The sequence below is a fragment of the Rhagoletis zephyria genome, unplaced genomic scaffold, assembly GCF_001687245.7.
Source record: "Rhagoletis zephyria isolate East Lansing unplaced genomic scaffold, Rhagoletis_zephyria_1.1 Rzeph_scaffold_05091, whole genome shotgun sequence".
Lineage (NCBI taxonomy): Eukaryota > Metazoa > Arthropoda > Insecta > Diptera > Tephritidae > Rhagoletis > Rhagoletis zephyria.
The window spans coordinates 21,003-37,412 of record NW_016162174.1 but is presented as its reverse complement, the minus strand read 5'-3'; the positions used below and the strand labels follow the sequence as shown (position 1 = coordinate 37,412).

The following is a 16,410-nucleotide window of genomic DNA, read 5'->3' as shown; positions in this document are numbered from 1 at the left end:
TATGTATGAGTATATGTATGTGCACAGCGATGGAGACAATGAGGCAAACAATTTATTTACTAAACTGCAATTTTCTCTAGCGGCCCTTTTTGGAATATATAATTCGGTCACCTATAAATATGTGCATATGTACTCTTAAGTAATAAATATAGCTATCATGCCATTTTTAATTGTTGAACATCTAAAGGTCATATGCATATGTATGTACTATGTCAGTATGAGTGACATGCTGGTGGTTATATAAAAGATTATTTGATCATTTACTCATTTGTTTTTTTTTTTCTATCCGATAAATTTCGTTACCATCAACACGATTAAAATGTTATACGGATACTCCTTAAAAATACCACAAAATGTGGTAGAAGGCTGCGCATACATACACCAAAGGTAAAAAGTATTGGCACAGAGAATTTAACACAATAAGCAACAATTTTTATTTTAATTTTTCCCGCTGATTCTTTTTTCCTTTAATTTGGGTTCATATTGCAACAGAAAACATAAAAATATAACATCTAAACTTTGTGCAAAACGCAGGAAAATTCAACAAATTTTCAACTTTTTAATCAGATTTTTTAGAATTTTTTTGTGTATACAGTAAGGCGTGTCACGAAAAAAAAAGTTTAGCGTGTGTATTGTGGAAAATTTTCTGTGCCAATACTTTTTGCCGTGAGTGTAAGTTTAAAAGCAATTACATATGTATGTATGTATGCATTGTATGTATGTACATAGGCAATTGAAACAGTTAGGTACAAACATACATACCTTTGCATACATATATGTACATACATACATATCTAGTATCATATGTATGTACATACAAACACACGTAAATATGTATGTATGTATGTCAACTCATGAATATCTGCTTACCTTACCACCACCAGTGACAGCATCTTCTCAGCTCAGTTTGTAGTTTCGCCCAAAAATGCGGTCAGCGCATCAAAATGAAATTAAATCGCAGTCATGAAACGCTTAAATTTGACAATTGCGTATGGTCCCAAGTCGTCAAGTCAAACAGTCGTGGAGTCACCTAAAGTGAAGTTGTAATTACAGCTGAAAGGAACCTGCAAAATGCTAGTTGAATTTAATGTTGAAAGTGAAGTGCAAAGCGTGTGCGTGTGTAATGTACACATTCGCTGTTGCGTTGTTGCTATGCCGGAAGCTGCGAATGCATAAAAAAGCAATGGAATATATGTATGTATGTATGTACATATAGTAGATAGTTGCCCACAAATAGGGTTAATAAAAATAGGTAATGAAGTAAAATTAAGGAATTACGTAGCTAAGAGTAAGTGAGAACAATTAATGAGAGAAGAAAAAATGTGCGGAAATGAAATGGGATAGAGAAAAAATTGAGAAAAACTGATCCTAAGGCTAAGGAATAAATCACTTCAAATCCATTTTACTACAGATGACTTCCAAATCCACCTCTCTTCTCTTTAAAATCTATCCACTGGCAGGCCATTAAGGCTATCTGTGGACATAAGAGAAGTCGACGCTGGTATAATACAGTGTGGAGTGGGGCTGAAATTGCTGAAGGCAAATCGGGCAATACCCGTGTATCATCAGCCCCTATAAATGCCAATTGTCAAATGAAAAATTCAAAGAAATCAACTGGAGTTTTTAGTTACAAATTGTTGGTTATACAAAAATTCATAGGCTATAAAACTGCATATCTGAAAATTTTCTAAAATTTCATATTAAAAAGCTCGAAATTTAAATGCAAATTTTTGGAATTTTTCTAAATGTTGTATAAAGCAAAAAAATTTTATTCAAAATATCATAAATATTAAAAAGCAATCACCAAGGTGTTTTTGGAGTCACTGTATTTGTCTATAATAGCTCCGGTTGAAGTTTTTCCAAATGACGAGATTTCGCTGGTTGTCTTTAGTTTCATTATTTTCGCCTTTGGTTGAAGGAAACTGGGAAGATGCCATTAATATTGAAAGTATCATTAAATAAAAAGTTCCTTAATAAAAGTCTTTCATTTTTACTGAAGTAGAACAAAATTATAGTTTTTATTAAATTAACTAAAAAAAAGTTATTGGTAGATATTTTGCAGATTTGGTAAATTTTTATGAAGTGGACGGTAAGTATTTTTCATTTCATCAGTGGCAACCCTGCCTTGGACACGCACACAAGAAATAATGGCAATTCTTTTCTTTACCGTTTTTTTAAGAGCCAGAAACTAAGCTTAATATTACACAGCCCATTGTCTCACTATTTCCTTGCGAAATAATGGAACGAGCATATATTTCTGTGCTCTTTTTTATAAGGCCATAAATATCTATCTATTAGGATGTGAAATCTCACATCGCTATCAATTATTGCTTGTATCATGCTATAAAATATAATTGTCAATAACATGAACAAATAAAGGAATTATGTCAAACTATTTACATACATGAAATAATGAAGATCATATTCCTTGTAATTATAAGTACCCGTATATTACAAACTGGTGAAATTTTTTAGGATCACTTCATATGGCTTTACTCAGTTTCCTTTCCTATATCATATACATACATACATACATACATATGTAACTAGGACAAGGGTGTGTACGAGTACTTTGGCTTACGATGTATATAAATATGTGTACAATAATGTATACATGCGTGTATTACTACGTTACGCTACATTCATAAATATCGCTAATAAATTACCTACACAATTACATAGGCCTTTATTGTTGGCTAATGAAGAAAGAGGTCACTGTGGCATTAGGTGTTACGCGTGTAAAAACAACTACATACCAAAGCAAATATACATACTCTTATATCATATTTACTTATATACTAATATATGTAAATACAATATATACATATGTACATACATATTACTAAGGTTTATAGAGTGGCCAACATGCCATGGTGATGACCGATATACCATTGAAAGTGAAAATGTGGCGCTATTCACTGTTTGCATTAAAAGCTAAAGATCTTTTCAATGGGATGCTACGTAGCCGTTTATTGTTGCACCAAATTTTACTACTTTTGTTTTTATACCCTAGCGCACTTGTGCACAAGGGTAATATAACTTTGTTCACAGCCAAAACGAATCGAGATAGATAGAGACAAATGTGCACATAAATGCTCAGAATGAAAAGAGAAATCGATTAAGCCATGTCTGTCCGTTCGCCCATCTGTCTGCTGGTCCGTGTACACGATAACTCGAGAAAAAATTGGCGTATGTAAACGAAAATCAAGGTAGGGTTTGAAAATGGGCAAAAACGAACAATAACCAATAACCACGCCCACCTCCCATATAACGGTATTTTCAAACGAAGCTTTTGAAGTGCTTCAAGTTAAATGCATTTTAAAGTAATTGAACTCAAATGGAGAATCGGATAATTGACTGATGCCTTGGACATCGCTATGTTAAAGACAACAGTTCGTTCGAAGGAAGAAAATCAGTTCTTCAACTAGTTGTGGTGGGTAAAATGCTGGTTGAACATCCGAGCGTATTTCTGCCATGAAAACCAGCTTCTCTCATAAAAATATAATCGCCGATCGGTGTCGGCGTAAAACTGTAGATCCCTCCGCTTTGTGTGTGACAACATCAAGGCGCACGTCACAAATCGGAGGAGAAGCTCGGCCAAGCACTAACTAACATGTGTAAGCGCCAATCTATTATTATTATTAATTTCTTAACACATAAGTAAGTTTCTGTGATGTTAAAATCAATTAATAAATAACAAAGAACTTGTAATGAAATCTTGATAAAATTAAAGTTGGATAGCAATTTAAATGCTGTAAATAACACGCTTCATATAAATTGCCTCAAATTCAATGTAATCTATTTATTAAACAATTATAAGATTTATAAGTGTTTCACAAAATTATTATTTCAATAATTTATTTAATACTATTAGCATTTCCACGATCATTAAATATGGAAGCTTACACTTAAAAATGTTTAAAAAATTTATTAAGACCGCTTTTATTGAAATTTTACATGTATGTATGTATAAAACTCAGTGAATAATCTTATAAGCACACATAAATAAGATCTATCGCTAAGTAAAGGTGAAAAGGTGCCAAGTCCATATTTTTCTAAATCTAGTTTTTGAAGCAGAATGGCAGCAATTTCAAAAAATGAACTTGGCACCTTTTCATCCTTAGGTGACGATATATTTCATTTCATTTACTAATAAACAAGAACCATTAGTACAATACGAATTTTCTTCTTTTTTAGCAAAACAAAAACTGGCATTAATTGAAAAATAAAATAGTATAGAATTATTATATATTATTATTAAATTTTGAAAAAGTGAATTTGATACCTTTTCATCTTTAGGTAGCGATATATATATCTAAATTTAGCAGTATTTTATGCTAAAGACTTAAATTAATGTTGTTGTTAACAGAATGAAATCCGTGATGTGCTAAGTTACTTTTTAGCTAAAACCCCATAATTGAAATTGTTTTCAGCCCGACTTATAAAAACACAAATCTTGACAAAAAAGTGAAGAATGGCTTAACTTGGCATTACATTTTTTGGCTCTATGCCACCCTTATTAATCCTGTGATGCTTTATGAATTTCTCGTCTGGCGAAATTTACTTAAAAAAGCCATGTGTCGATGCCTTAATTTGTATCAGTGATGCTTAACGTCTTACTTATCAGAAATCCTATTGACTGAATATTGACATATATTGCCACTTACCGAGCTCATTTTTCGCAAAAATATTCCTGCTTAAATAACCAGTATACATATATTATAATAAGAAGCCAATTTGTTGAATAAATTTATTAGAAACAGTGCGGAACAAAAGTAATGGCACAGAGAATTTTTCGCAATATACGCAAAGTTTTTTATCTTAATTTATTTTCGATACACCAAAAAACATAAAAACAAAATCTCTAAACTTTGTGCAGAACTCGGGAAAATTCAATAAATTTGCATACTAATTTGCAACTTTCTATTCAGCATTTTTTGGAAAAATTCTAGGTACGCAGTTTTATAGCCCATTAACTTTTAGTATAACAAAGTGCAAGTTCGAAGTTGTTAAAAAATCGCGTTGATTTTTGGAAGTTTTTTTAGTGGAAGCTGTTGCTGATATTTTCCATACAAAAAATTAGTGTCGAACTTACTTTGTATGAAAGAAGCTGAGTGAAAAAAAATTTCCCAAAAATCAACGCGATTTCTTAGCAACTACAAATTTACACTTTGTTATACTAAAAATTTAATGGGCTATAAAACTGCGTACCTAGATTTTTTCTAAAAATCTGAATATAAAGTTGCAAATTAGTATGCAAATTTATTCAATTTTCTTAAGTTTTGNTACATCTAGAATGACTTGCTTGTCTTTTAGTTATACATGCATGCCGTAAAAATAATGTCAAATATATGCTAATGAAAATATGTTAATAAATATTCTTGCGGTCAGCCTACTAAATCGCCTGACTACTTACATATGTATATGATACGTACATATTTACCTATAAATGTGCTTTGTACAAGGTTTCTTTTATGACTAGTCATCGTTTGGTGATGCAAGCAATTGAAAAAAATGCCACCATATGTTCGAGTTCACGCTTACAGAACTTCAACAGGTACATAGTTCAAGTTTGTGCGAGTAAAACTAATTTATTTGTAATAAATATTTATGCATGTACATTCATACATACATACATATGTATCTGTAACTTTTACAGACTTAACGTTTTCTAAGAACAGCACTCACTGCAGATTTATTTGATATTTGTCTATATTTAGAATGGCGAAATGCTTTGTTCGCATTTACATAAATATTTAGTGGCGTAACGGTTACAGACAAATAAACAAAACATACGAAATCACCGTGATGATGCAAAAATGCTGATTAATTTTACTAGCTCAGAAGAAACAGTATTTGTGCAAAAATAGCAAAGAAGCATTTGTTTTTTTCGATATTCAATGTAGAACCTCATATGCAGTGCACAATCAAATGGCACATGTATGTATGTATGTATGTGGATAGACATTTGCAAGTAATTAGTAAGGATAACGCAACTCTGGTGAGCTAGTCTTTTTGATTGGTCTGCAAATATACATTCATAGATTCTTTTTTGTTTGTTCTTTTTTTAACATCTGCAAACTCGCACATGCTATAGATGCTATCAATTTGATTTGAACCACAAAAAAAAATAAATAAAATAAAATAAAAAATAAGAATAAACGAAAACAAAAAATTCATCTAAAACCCGACAACAGACAAAATCGCGTGACCATTTTAGAAAATATGCAAAACACGCCAAATAACTTACATAAAAACGTACAAAAAAAAAATATACGACACTACAAACTTATTGTATAAACTAGCACAGGCGGCTGCTTGAGGCAATGGAAATTATTAATCTTCTTCATAAAAGCGTTGTCAGCAACCGTTATAGTTGTCGCTTACCAAAATCTGCTTCTCGCGAAGGGGACAAAAATCTTGTTTTTTTGATGCCGCTTGATATGTACATATAGTATATGTATGTATGTATGTATGAACGTACAATAGATGTTTTCAAGCACAAGTTTGTTGCTTAAGTCTTTCGTTGTACTTCATTGGCAATTATGGGCTATTGAAAATACTACATGTATATCCATCATTTTGTTTTTGTTCTTAACATTCGTTCTTTCTGATATCGAAATAGTGATGTACAATTTTTTTAATGTAGCACACATACATACATACATATGCACTAAGAGCATTGTGGTATTATAAATTTTGGGTTTAAAATTCGTATATTTGCTATTTTTTCCAGGCGAGGTTGTCTTTTGAAATATCTGCAGCAATTTAGTTTACAATCTATGAATACATAGATCCGCTTTCATAGCTATTTCTCCCCCCTCTAGTTCTTTTTTTTTTTAACTACTACATGCCTTAATGATTTGCAAAAATTCTTTTCTGTTAATTTTTCTTTTCCAAATTGCCTTTTTCATATACAGTCGCATCTTAAAGTATGATATATCGATGTTTTTGTCTCGGGAAGACATTTTGTTTTTTTTTTGCTCTAAAGTTCATTGACCCCAAGTATCCCGCTCAAGTACTTACCCTTCAGTTCAGATCTCAATTCCTATCACCCTAACGTACCACTCTAATGTCAGTAAATTAAAGCGCTCCTAAAATCATTAAACTTTTGGTTAGTAAGTATTTTGAATATCGTCCCCTAGATTTGGCAAAAAAAAAAGTATTTTAGACGCAGGGGGTACGTCGAAGTTTTTTTGTTTGCTTGTAAGGTGGTACGGCCTAATGTACAGTACTNCCGTACCACTCTAATTTCAGTAAATTAAAGCGCTCCTAAAATCATTAAACTTTTGGTTAGTAAGTATTTTGAATATCGCATAGTTCTACATGCAAAAGAAATTCTTTTGTCGAATGTAGAAGTCGCCGAAAAATTTTAAAATGCGTCCCCTAGATTTGGCAAAAAAAAAATATTTTACGCGCAGGGGGTACGCCGAAGTTTTTTTGTTTGCTTGTAAGGTGGTACGGCCTAATGTACAGTACTTAATACAAAAAATATTAATACGAACAAATAATAGCAACTGCATTCATATTCAGAGAGAGATTGGTTTTCTTAAAACAAAACACAAAATCGAGACTGCTTTGGGAACATAGAAAACATAGGTATTTTATTATCAAGAAAATCTAAGATACTATAATTCAAAAATAAACAAGAATAAATAAATAAATATTATTGCCTATTTCTATAGAATTTTCAAAAATCCTTTAGAGGTCTCGACTTGTCATATTAGGTCAGAAAGTACGGTTTTGTAGATTTATCAGTTTTTGAATGACTAGCTTTCATGCAATTTTAAAGATCGAACATGTTATGAGAAATCGATTTATAGGCTAAGCATACCAAATACCAAATTTGAGCGATTGCATATATCAATTTTGAATAAATATTGATGAATTCCTTATCCAGACTGCTCAAAAAGACTGAAAGTCACCTAACTTCAACAACTTTTATGCCATTATAATAAGTGAGGTAACAGTTTATTTGAAAATAGATTTAATTCTAGATAGTACTGCATATTTTGAAATTGTGGAAAATATGTGATGGTCAAAACATAAAAAAAATAATTTTTTTTTTTTTTTAATTTTCCCGATGAAAAAACGCGATAATCCAAATCTGACAATAGATTATTATATACCATTTTTAAGGCCTATAAATCCGCTTCTGAAACTGATGAATCTTCAAAACCGTACTTTCGGACCTAAAATGACAAGTCTCGACCTTTAAATTATTAAAAAAAAGTCTATAAAAATAGGCAATAATATTTCTCATAAAAAGGAAGAAAATTAGGGGGTAGGGTCCTGAAATTTCAAAAAAAAAAAATGTTTCCATGGGCACCCTAATATATGTACATTGGTACACACAAATATGATATTGCCAAATGTATAAATTTCTTAGGGAAGATAATAAGAAATTTCTGATTTCATTTAAGAAAGTATTTTCTTTTGTAATTTTCNTACAAATATGATATTGCCAAATGTATAAATTTCTTAGGGAAGATAAGAAATTTCTGATTTCATTTAAGAAAGTATTTTCTTTTGTAATTTTCAAATTTATTTCCGTCGTTTTGTTTTTGTTTTCAAAATTAGCGAATCGTTTTCTTCATATCAAGTAAAGTTATTTAATATTTTTTCTAACATTTTTTTCAATAGGTTTTTTTTTTTTTTTTTTTTTTTTTTTTTTTTTTTTTTGTTTGTAAACAAAAATCCCGTTTTCGTATTTTCAGTAAAGTGCTTTCCTTAAAATCAGTGAAAACTAATCCAAATTTGAATATTTCATGAATCATTTAGTATTTCGCGACCATGAAAACATTTATACAACTTTAAGTAAAAACTGCTCACCGTGTTTACAAAAAAAAAATGCTTTAAACTAAAGAAGAGCCTTTAAATTAATTCGCCTTGACCGTGAAAGCCTTTTGATACGTAGAAAAAAATATTTTTATCATAAATATGTACATTCAAAACAACATGGATAGATAACAGTGTCACAGGTAATTTTTTTTTAACTTCTAAATATGTAATTTTATTAATAATTAATATTTGAAAAATTTTAGTTGAATTTCGATAATGGATTCAGTTCACAAACAACACCGTAAATGTCATATATTTTCATTTAAAAATCAGCATTACTTTGATGCTATCAAGGTGCGCAGTAGACTACTTAAATTTAAGATTGAAATGCATTTGAAACGCTATTTCAGTACAATTCGGTTTAATTGAATTTAGCACGGCCGCAGTTAAGAAGCAAGTGATGTTAATGAAAAACTTATTCAATGTATCTGGTATGAAAATATACATATAAACACCGGCTTCCATGAATATGTACGTTAAACGCACAAAACTGAAAACCCCTGTTTCACAAAAAAAAATAAAATAATTTTATTACTTATAAAAAACAATAAAAACTAATGAAAATAGCACATTTCACCTACCTGACCCACACACACATGCATACATGTATGAATTCTAGCCGTGATAGTGACTTTTCGGCATTCAAATTTGGTGGAAACACTTTTGTAACTTTTATATGTATGTATGTACACACACACAAATTAATAAGTTGGTGACCGTCGTGCGCTAATTAAGTGCAAATGCTTACACGACACTTCCGCGCCTTACCCAATTTATTTATTGCCAGACATTATAAAACAAAAAAAAAACGAAAAAAGCAAAAACCATTAATGGAGTTTTTTTTTGCTGAATGCAAACTAAAAAAACTTGCCAAAAGAAACGCTAATGCAACAATTATTTCATCATTTTTAGCGTAATTCCAGTAAATTTTCAATGTTTATATTTCTAAATACACTACCAAGATTTCCGAGTGCAATTTGCGTGTGCTTCATACATATGTGCACTTGTATGTAATTATTCAAATGCTTTTGTGCTTCCTTTTTNCCATTTTTAGCGTAATTCCAGTAAATTTTCAATGTTTATATTTCTAAATACACTACCAAGATTTCCGAGTGCAATTTGCGTGTGCGTGTTCATATGTGCACTTGTATGTAATTATTCAAATGCTTTTGTGCTTCCTTTTTAATTACGTAAATGTTCAACGCCTTCGACATGATTGCCGTGAGCAATTACATCAATGAATTTAGAAAAAAATAAAATAAAAATCTGTTTAATAACAGCTTGAGCAGTGTAGCTAAAAGCGTTTGCATTAATAGAAAAACGGCAAATCAGAATGAAAATTTTATATCAAAGTAAGTGGTGTTGAGAGATGTACATATGTACGTAAGTGTAGGGGATGTAGATATTGATAAATATTTACAAATTTGCTAACGTAACAATCTCGGTAGGAATATATCTACAGGCAATGGAACCTCTCAGAAGCAATTTCTAATCAAAGAGTAGAACATCCATTACCAGTTTGCACAAAAACGTAGTTCGTCTTTTACATTTTCATAGCAGCAAACTGGTATTTTTTTATTACCTTAAACGTCTCTTAGCGGATTCGAATTTTATCATTTTATAGCATAAAAAGGCGGCAGTGTTGTTCGAAATTAACTCGGGATTCAACTGCAGCTGAACTGGATTAAGTCCCACAGTTAATCCTTAAGGTCAATGTGGATCAGGGGGCATTTTCGATATTTCGATGCTGTTGTATATTGTGAATAAATGGCTTACTTTTATATGTACACCGAGAGAAAAAAGCGCATTAAAATCAAAGAAAAAAAATTTTGTAGAGCCATTGACGAAATTCTTTTAAATAAAGTAAAAATTTTGCAGAGTTTTTATTTTCAAATGCGTAACTACTACGCTTTTAAACCGCTAGACTAAATATCTGTACAAGAAAAGTAAAGAAAAAGTATTTTTCGTTAAGAAAAATTGTTTACCAAAGCTTTGCAAAACCATGCAAAAACAAAGATTTTTTTGGCAATTCTCAAGAAACGTAAAAAACGCCTCAGAAAGTTTGAATACACTGAAATTCACTAATACTTTCACGAAAATCACCATTTTTGTTAACATTTTCTTTATTAATTTTTGTATAAATTATATATTTTTAAAACTTAACACAATTAAAGCACATTTCCTATCGAAAAATTAATAATAATAATGTTTGCTTTATGCTAGTTCCTTATATCCTCCTAGTCGCCTTTGTTTACTTTTACTTGAGAAATGTCACTGACCACGAGTTTGGCGCAATCTTTTATTCTTTCATTATTGAAGTCTTTATGTACACTGAAATTAAATATGAAAATAGGAAAACTTTTTGTAAATCTTAGCTCAACATTACATATTCCCATAGGGAATGTTACGTAGTACAACGGACATATACATACATATCTAAAATGTATGCACTTCTAGTACATATTACGACGCTCAATTAGAATAAATACAACATGCAACAACTTGTTTATATATGTAACAGTACCAATTTACATACATACGAATTATATACATATAGTAAAACAAGTTTTTGCGTATCGATTTTGAGTTAAAACTTACGTTATTTTTTATTTACATATACTTGTGAGCATATTGTATTTGTAAAAGTCCTAGTCGNGTACATACATACATACATACATACGAATTATATACATATAGTAAAACAAGTTTTTGCGTATCGATTTTGAGTTAAAACTTACGTTATCTATTTATTTACATATACTTGTGAGCATATTGTATTTGTAAAAGTCCTAGTCGATAGTCAATGAAAATCGATAAATAAACAGCTGAGGTCCAATAGATTAAACTCAATAGTTCTGTGTGTAGTAACTTTCGTTAATAGGGAGAACAACTTAACAAAGTAGATGGAATTAAATTCATTGGTACTCCACTGCACATGGAGCAAAAACAAAGTTTAATAAAAAACTAAGAACAACAACATAAACAATTATAAAAAATCACTTAAATCGTAGAAAGCAACGAAGCGGTTATTTGTAGACTAAAAACTGATTGCATTAAAAAAAAGCTATATTTGTTGACTTTCACACTTGTCAGTAACTTAATGAACATATTTATTTAATTATAAAATTTACACGCTTCATTGTTGTATTTATGCTATTGGGCCGCTGTGATGCAATGGAAACTTTGAAACTTAGTAATGTCTTCTTCCACTTTTTTGTGCTGAATTTAATTAATAAAAGCATAATAAGTATGTAAATATTATTCATTGAAAGCGAATTTTGGAAGAAGCAACGCGCTCATCTGCAATATTACTATACAGACGTATTATCAATGAGAAAGCTATTGTAAATCTGCATATTTTTGCAATGCTTTCTTTTTCCTTGTTTTGACTTTCTAATTGATTTAAATAATTCTGTGCGTTTGTGTTTCGATTGAAAATTTTTTCGCTAGTTCAAAGTTTACAGTGCTTATGTTAAGTAGATTCGACGGCGGAATTTTTATTCTAATTTATTTTTTAGCTAAAAAACCACCGAATTTCGAAATTAAAAAGTTTCATTCAACAAAACATCTGTCAAGATTTAATGGCGCTCTTGTGTATGTATGTATGTATATTAGGGCGGAGTAATTTGTTCGGAGCAAAATTTTCGAAGAAAGTGTATAGAAAATTTAAATTCTACGATTAATTCTTAACAAAAATGGGGAACAAACTACCTACCAAAAAAGGCGTTTGACAATCCCAATTTTCAAAAGAAAGTAGTATATTATTTATATGAAGAAAACACAAAATTTTGTAAATGCAAAATAAATTTCACTCAGAAAAAATTATAATACACTGATTTTGCTTTTAAAAATTGGGAGGGTCAAACGTCATTTTTAACCGACTTCCAAAAAAGGAGGAGGTTATCAGTTCGTCGGAATATTTTTTTTTTTTTTTTGGTATATAGTTTGTTCACCATTTTTGCTTAGAATCGAACGTAGAATTCGAATATGCCATACACTTTTTTCGAAATTATATTACGCGGCCCTAATATGTATGCATTGTAATTATGTACTAATATCGTAACTACATAATTTTTTGGATATTTCAGTGAATTATATTTAACGAAATCTTTAAGGGTATCGGAAGTTTTCCTGGGTTCTGTAACGATTTTTTTACGAATCTTCAATGTATAATTTAATTTACGACCAAATTAAAATGAAAAAAATCAGACTGTAATTGCATAAAAGAGTTATAAAATTCCAACCCTACAAATAATCAAATAATATATTACAACTCTAACACTAAATTATTTTAAAAATAGTTCTTGAAATACGTCAAGTTTTTTTAACCATGTTTTTTATAGAGAATTAAACAAGGATTTCGATAAAGTAATTTCAAATCAAAAATTTACTGGTCTTCAACATGCAAATCAACTTCAAAAAGTTAAACTCTTATTAGCTAAGTTAACTTTAGAACAATCATGACCATCTTATATATAGAAATGTTTGTTTAGCTTTAAAGCGACGTTAAGATGAAGTCTCTACTATGAGCAGAAGGCGAGATATAACTAATTGAAGAAGTACATTAATGGTCAGAATCACGAAGAAATTCGAACTTTGACGGATCACATCTCCGAAGAGAAAAATCTCGAATACGTGTTAGCTTATTTTATGTATAACTAGAACCCATAAAAAATTTTAAGCGAATACCGCCCGTCCCACTTGTATCTATACATAAGTATGTATATGTATACACTATATGCAAGTGTAAATATGATCTCTTATTTTTTACTATTTATTTGTAAAAATGACTGCGACTGCAATGTGAAAGAATTTTAGTTCCATAGTTTTCAGTTCATTCGGCTTGTAATTAGCTTTTTAAACTGATATAAAATAAAGGCATTTATATTTGTTTGTTTAAAAACGCAAATTAATTTTTATTTCTAGTATCCGCACTAAGGCAAGACTACAAAACTAGTTTGTTAGCATATTTAAATTAATGGTAATAATATCCGGGTATGCTGGGATTCACAAAATCGTACGGTATTTGATGCCTTATTCCGATCATTGTGTAACGGAGAAATTAACGGTACTCCTAATTTTGTATATGAGCATTGAAGTCAGTTGTATTTTTTGCTTAAAAATTACTTGTTACTACAACATAAATACCTAAATACACTTTTTATGTCACTGCTGGGCGGGCACCTAGCAGCTAGCATGGGCATATTGGCACAAAATTAAAAGCTCAGTGCAGGAGCGCCTGGCTGAGAAATGGTATCTGTAAAGTTTGACAAAATTCTCTAAATACTCGAATGCGTATTTATATTAAACAATACAAAAGTCGACTTATCTTTTTTAATACATATATGTACAATAGTTCAAGGACACCATGTTCTTTATCGCTGTTACATGGACCAACAAAAGTAAATGAAAACAATTTTGGCCTGATTTGTATGACCTATTTTTACAACTACAACGCTTTTATCAACTTGCAATGTTGTGTGTCCAGAAACTTTCAATGTTGTGTGTCCGACACCATAAAACCTTTGCTTTGAAAAGTTCCTATAAAAAAGCATAGTGCCTAGGGCGACATCTGTAGTGAATAGGGCGAGGTAGATGACATCTATGTACTACGTTTGCTACAGCGGAAATAGACGACACGCCATTTCATGCGCTCCACGTTTTTCATTTTCAATTTCATAGATTGTTTATAATGACTTTTGCTAAAATTTCAAAATCAAAAGTTATCAAAACAAATTCTATGGGACTGAGAAATATATATATATATGTATTTAAATGTTTCTTACTAACGGCAAAGAATAAAAATTAATAAAGCGCAGATTAATAGTTAGAATCGTCTGCATCGATGTGAGTAATTAATGGGCGCTACCTGATTAACTAATCAAGCATTCAGTTATATTAATTTCAAATACGGTTTGGTAAACCTGGGGAAATGTAAATCACTTTGAAGTTTTTTTATATTTCGAGCTACGGAATTCTTCATCTAAATTCAGTCTATGTAAAAATGCCCTAAATCATAAGGCCAAATCACATCTATAAAATCACTATGCTCAGGTTAGTGTAAACAAAAATTCCCGACACCATCTTAAAAATAATGTAAAAAGTATGTACATTTTGCAACAACTAGGTGCTAGTTTCTCAAAGTTTTAAATTTTCTGAATCCTGCTTCATTTTCTTAAAAATGTCCTTTCTTCAGTTATGACACTGTTTTTGTAAACGGGCGATATATATTAAAATACCTGTTAGGAATGTATGAAATCGTGTAATAAAAACAAGTTTGAAACAGTAAAAGTTTACAAATCAAATCGCGTATTTGAAAGAAATAGTAATTACCAATCATTGATTTAACTGTATTGGAATCAATAATTCTAGGAAATAAAAAACTAAATCGTACCGCACGAGTCTACAAAGTGGTAGGTACTATAATTTCTACTTTGCTCATGAAATTAATCAATTAAAAAATATTAAAGTTATGAAACGGAGAGTTAGTGTGTGCAAATTACAGACATTTAAAAACTTAATGAAACCACGCGCTTAGTTCGGTTATCTGCGATTGCAAAGTTCTTACTAATGACAGCTTATTTGTGGCAATAAAAAGTTTTAATGGCATTTAATGAGAATCTTTTTAAAGTTCAGCAATATTTTTAAGCCCTGAATTGGGCGCTTTCATACGGCATATATGATTTATTGAAACTTATTTACATTTACGAGATCTTTGAACTACAATATTTTTGCATCGAAATTTGTTTAATGCCCGTTCCGAGCATCAACCAAAAAAAAAATAATTTTTTTTCTTACACGGTCGCCTATCATCGTTTACTGACGTGAACACGAAATTTCTTTCAGGCTCTTTAAAAATTATTATTTTTTGTCTTAGATTTGCATTTTTGTTACAGATTTTTCAGAATATCGCTTTTTATAAAAGTACGCTAAATGTTCAGAACTTTAACATTAAATGCATGCTTTTTAAACATTTGCATATCACTTTAAATCACATTTTTCACATAAGCTAATGTGCAGTTTTTTCCATCTTTATCATGACATTTTCATGATTTCATGTCTTGGCTTTTCTTAGGAGGCAGGCGTTTTGTTTAGTCTTTCCTCAGCAGCAATTTTCCATATATACATTTGAACACTTTTGGAGAAATAAATAAGCTTTCTTAAATAAAACATAATTTTTCACCTAAAAGCGGCATTCTAGAAATATTTCACATTTCTTTTTTTTTCTAAGAGTCTTATTTCACGACAATATACAGAAACAAGGAAATCATTGAAACTCCTTAAGCAATAAACATACATTGGTAATTATCTTATTTTTAGTGTTTTTTGCATAAAAAACTGGGTGACATTCAGGAAATATTTAGCCGTACTTACCATCGTGCAATGGACTTAAAAAACTTAAAAAATACCAAATAATTGCTTTTATTAGGTTATTTATTATGTCATTCGATCAATAACTTCTTCCACTTTAACTGCAATGTACTTAGGCAAGCAAGACAACTAATGTTAAAATCACTTCAAAATTAAACAAAAAGAGATACTAAAAATTCGGAGTGACAATATTATAAT

The 16,410-nt window shown here is 30.4% G+C and overlaps 1 protein-coding gene across 1 annotated transcript in view; it reads left to right on the top strand.

The window, feature by feature from the left end:
* Positions 1 to 13,831: 13,831 nt before the first annotated feature.
* LOC108371587 (elongation of very long chain fatty acids protein AAEL008004-like) overlaps positions 13,832 to 16,410 on the top strand; it is a gene marked incomplete at its 3' end in the record, with an annotated part of 23,223 nt that continues 20,644 nt past the window's right edge. The window contains exon 1 of the mRNA XM_017627175.1: positions 13,832 to 13,909. Coding sequence (XP_017482664.1) covers positions 13,871 to 13,909 — 39 coding nt within the window. The remainder of the gene's footprint in view (positions 13,910 to 16,410) is intronic.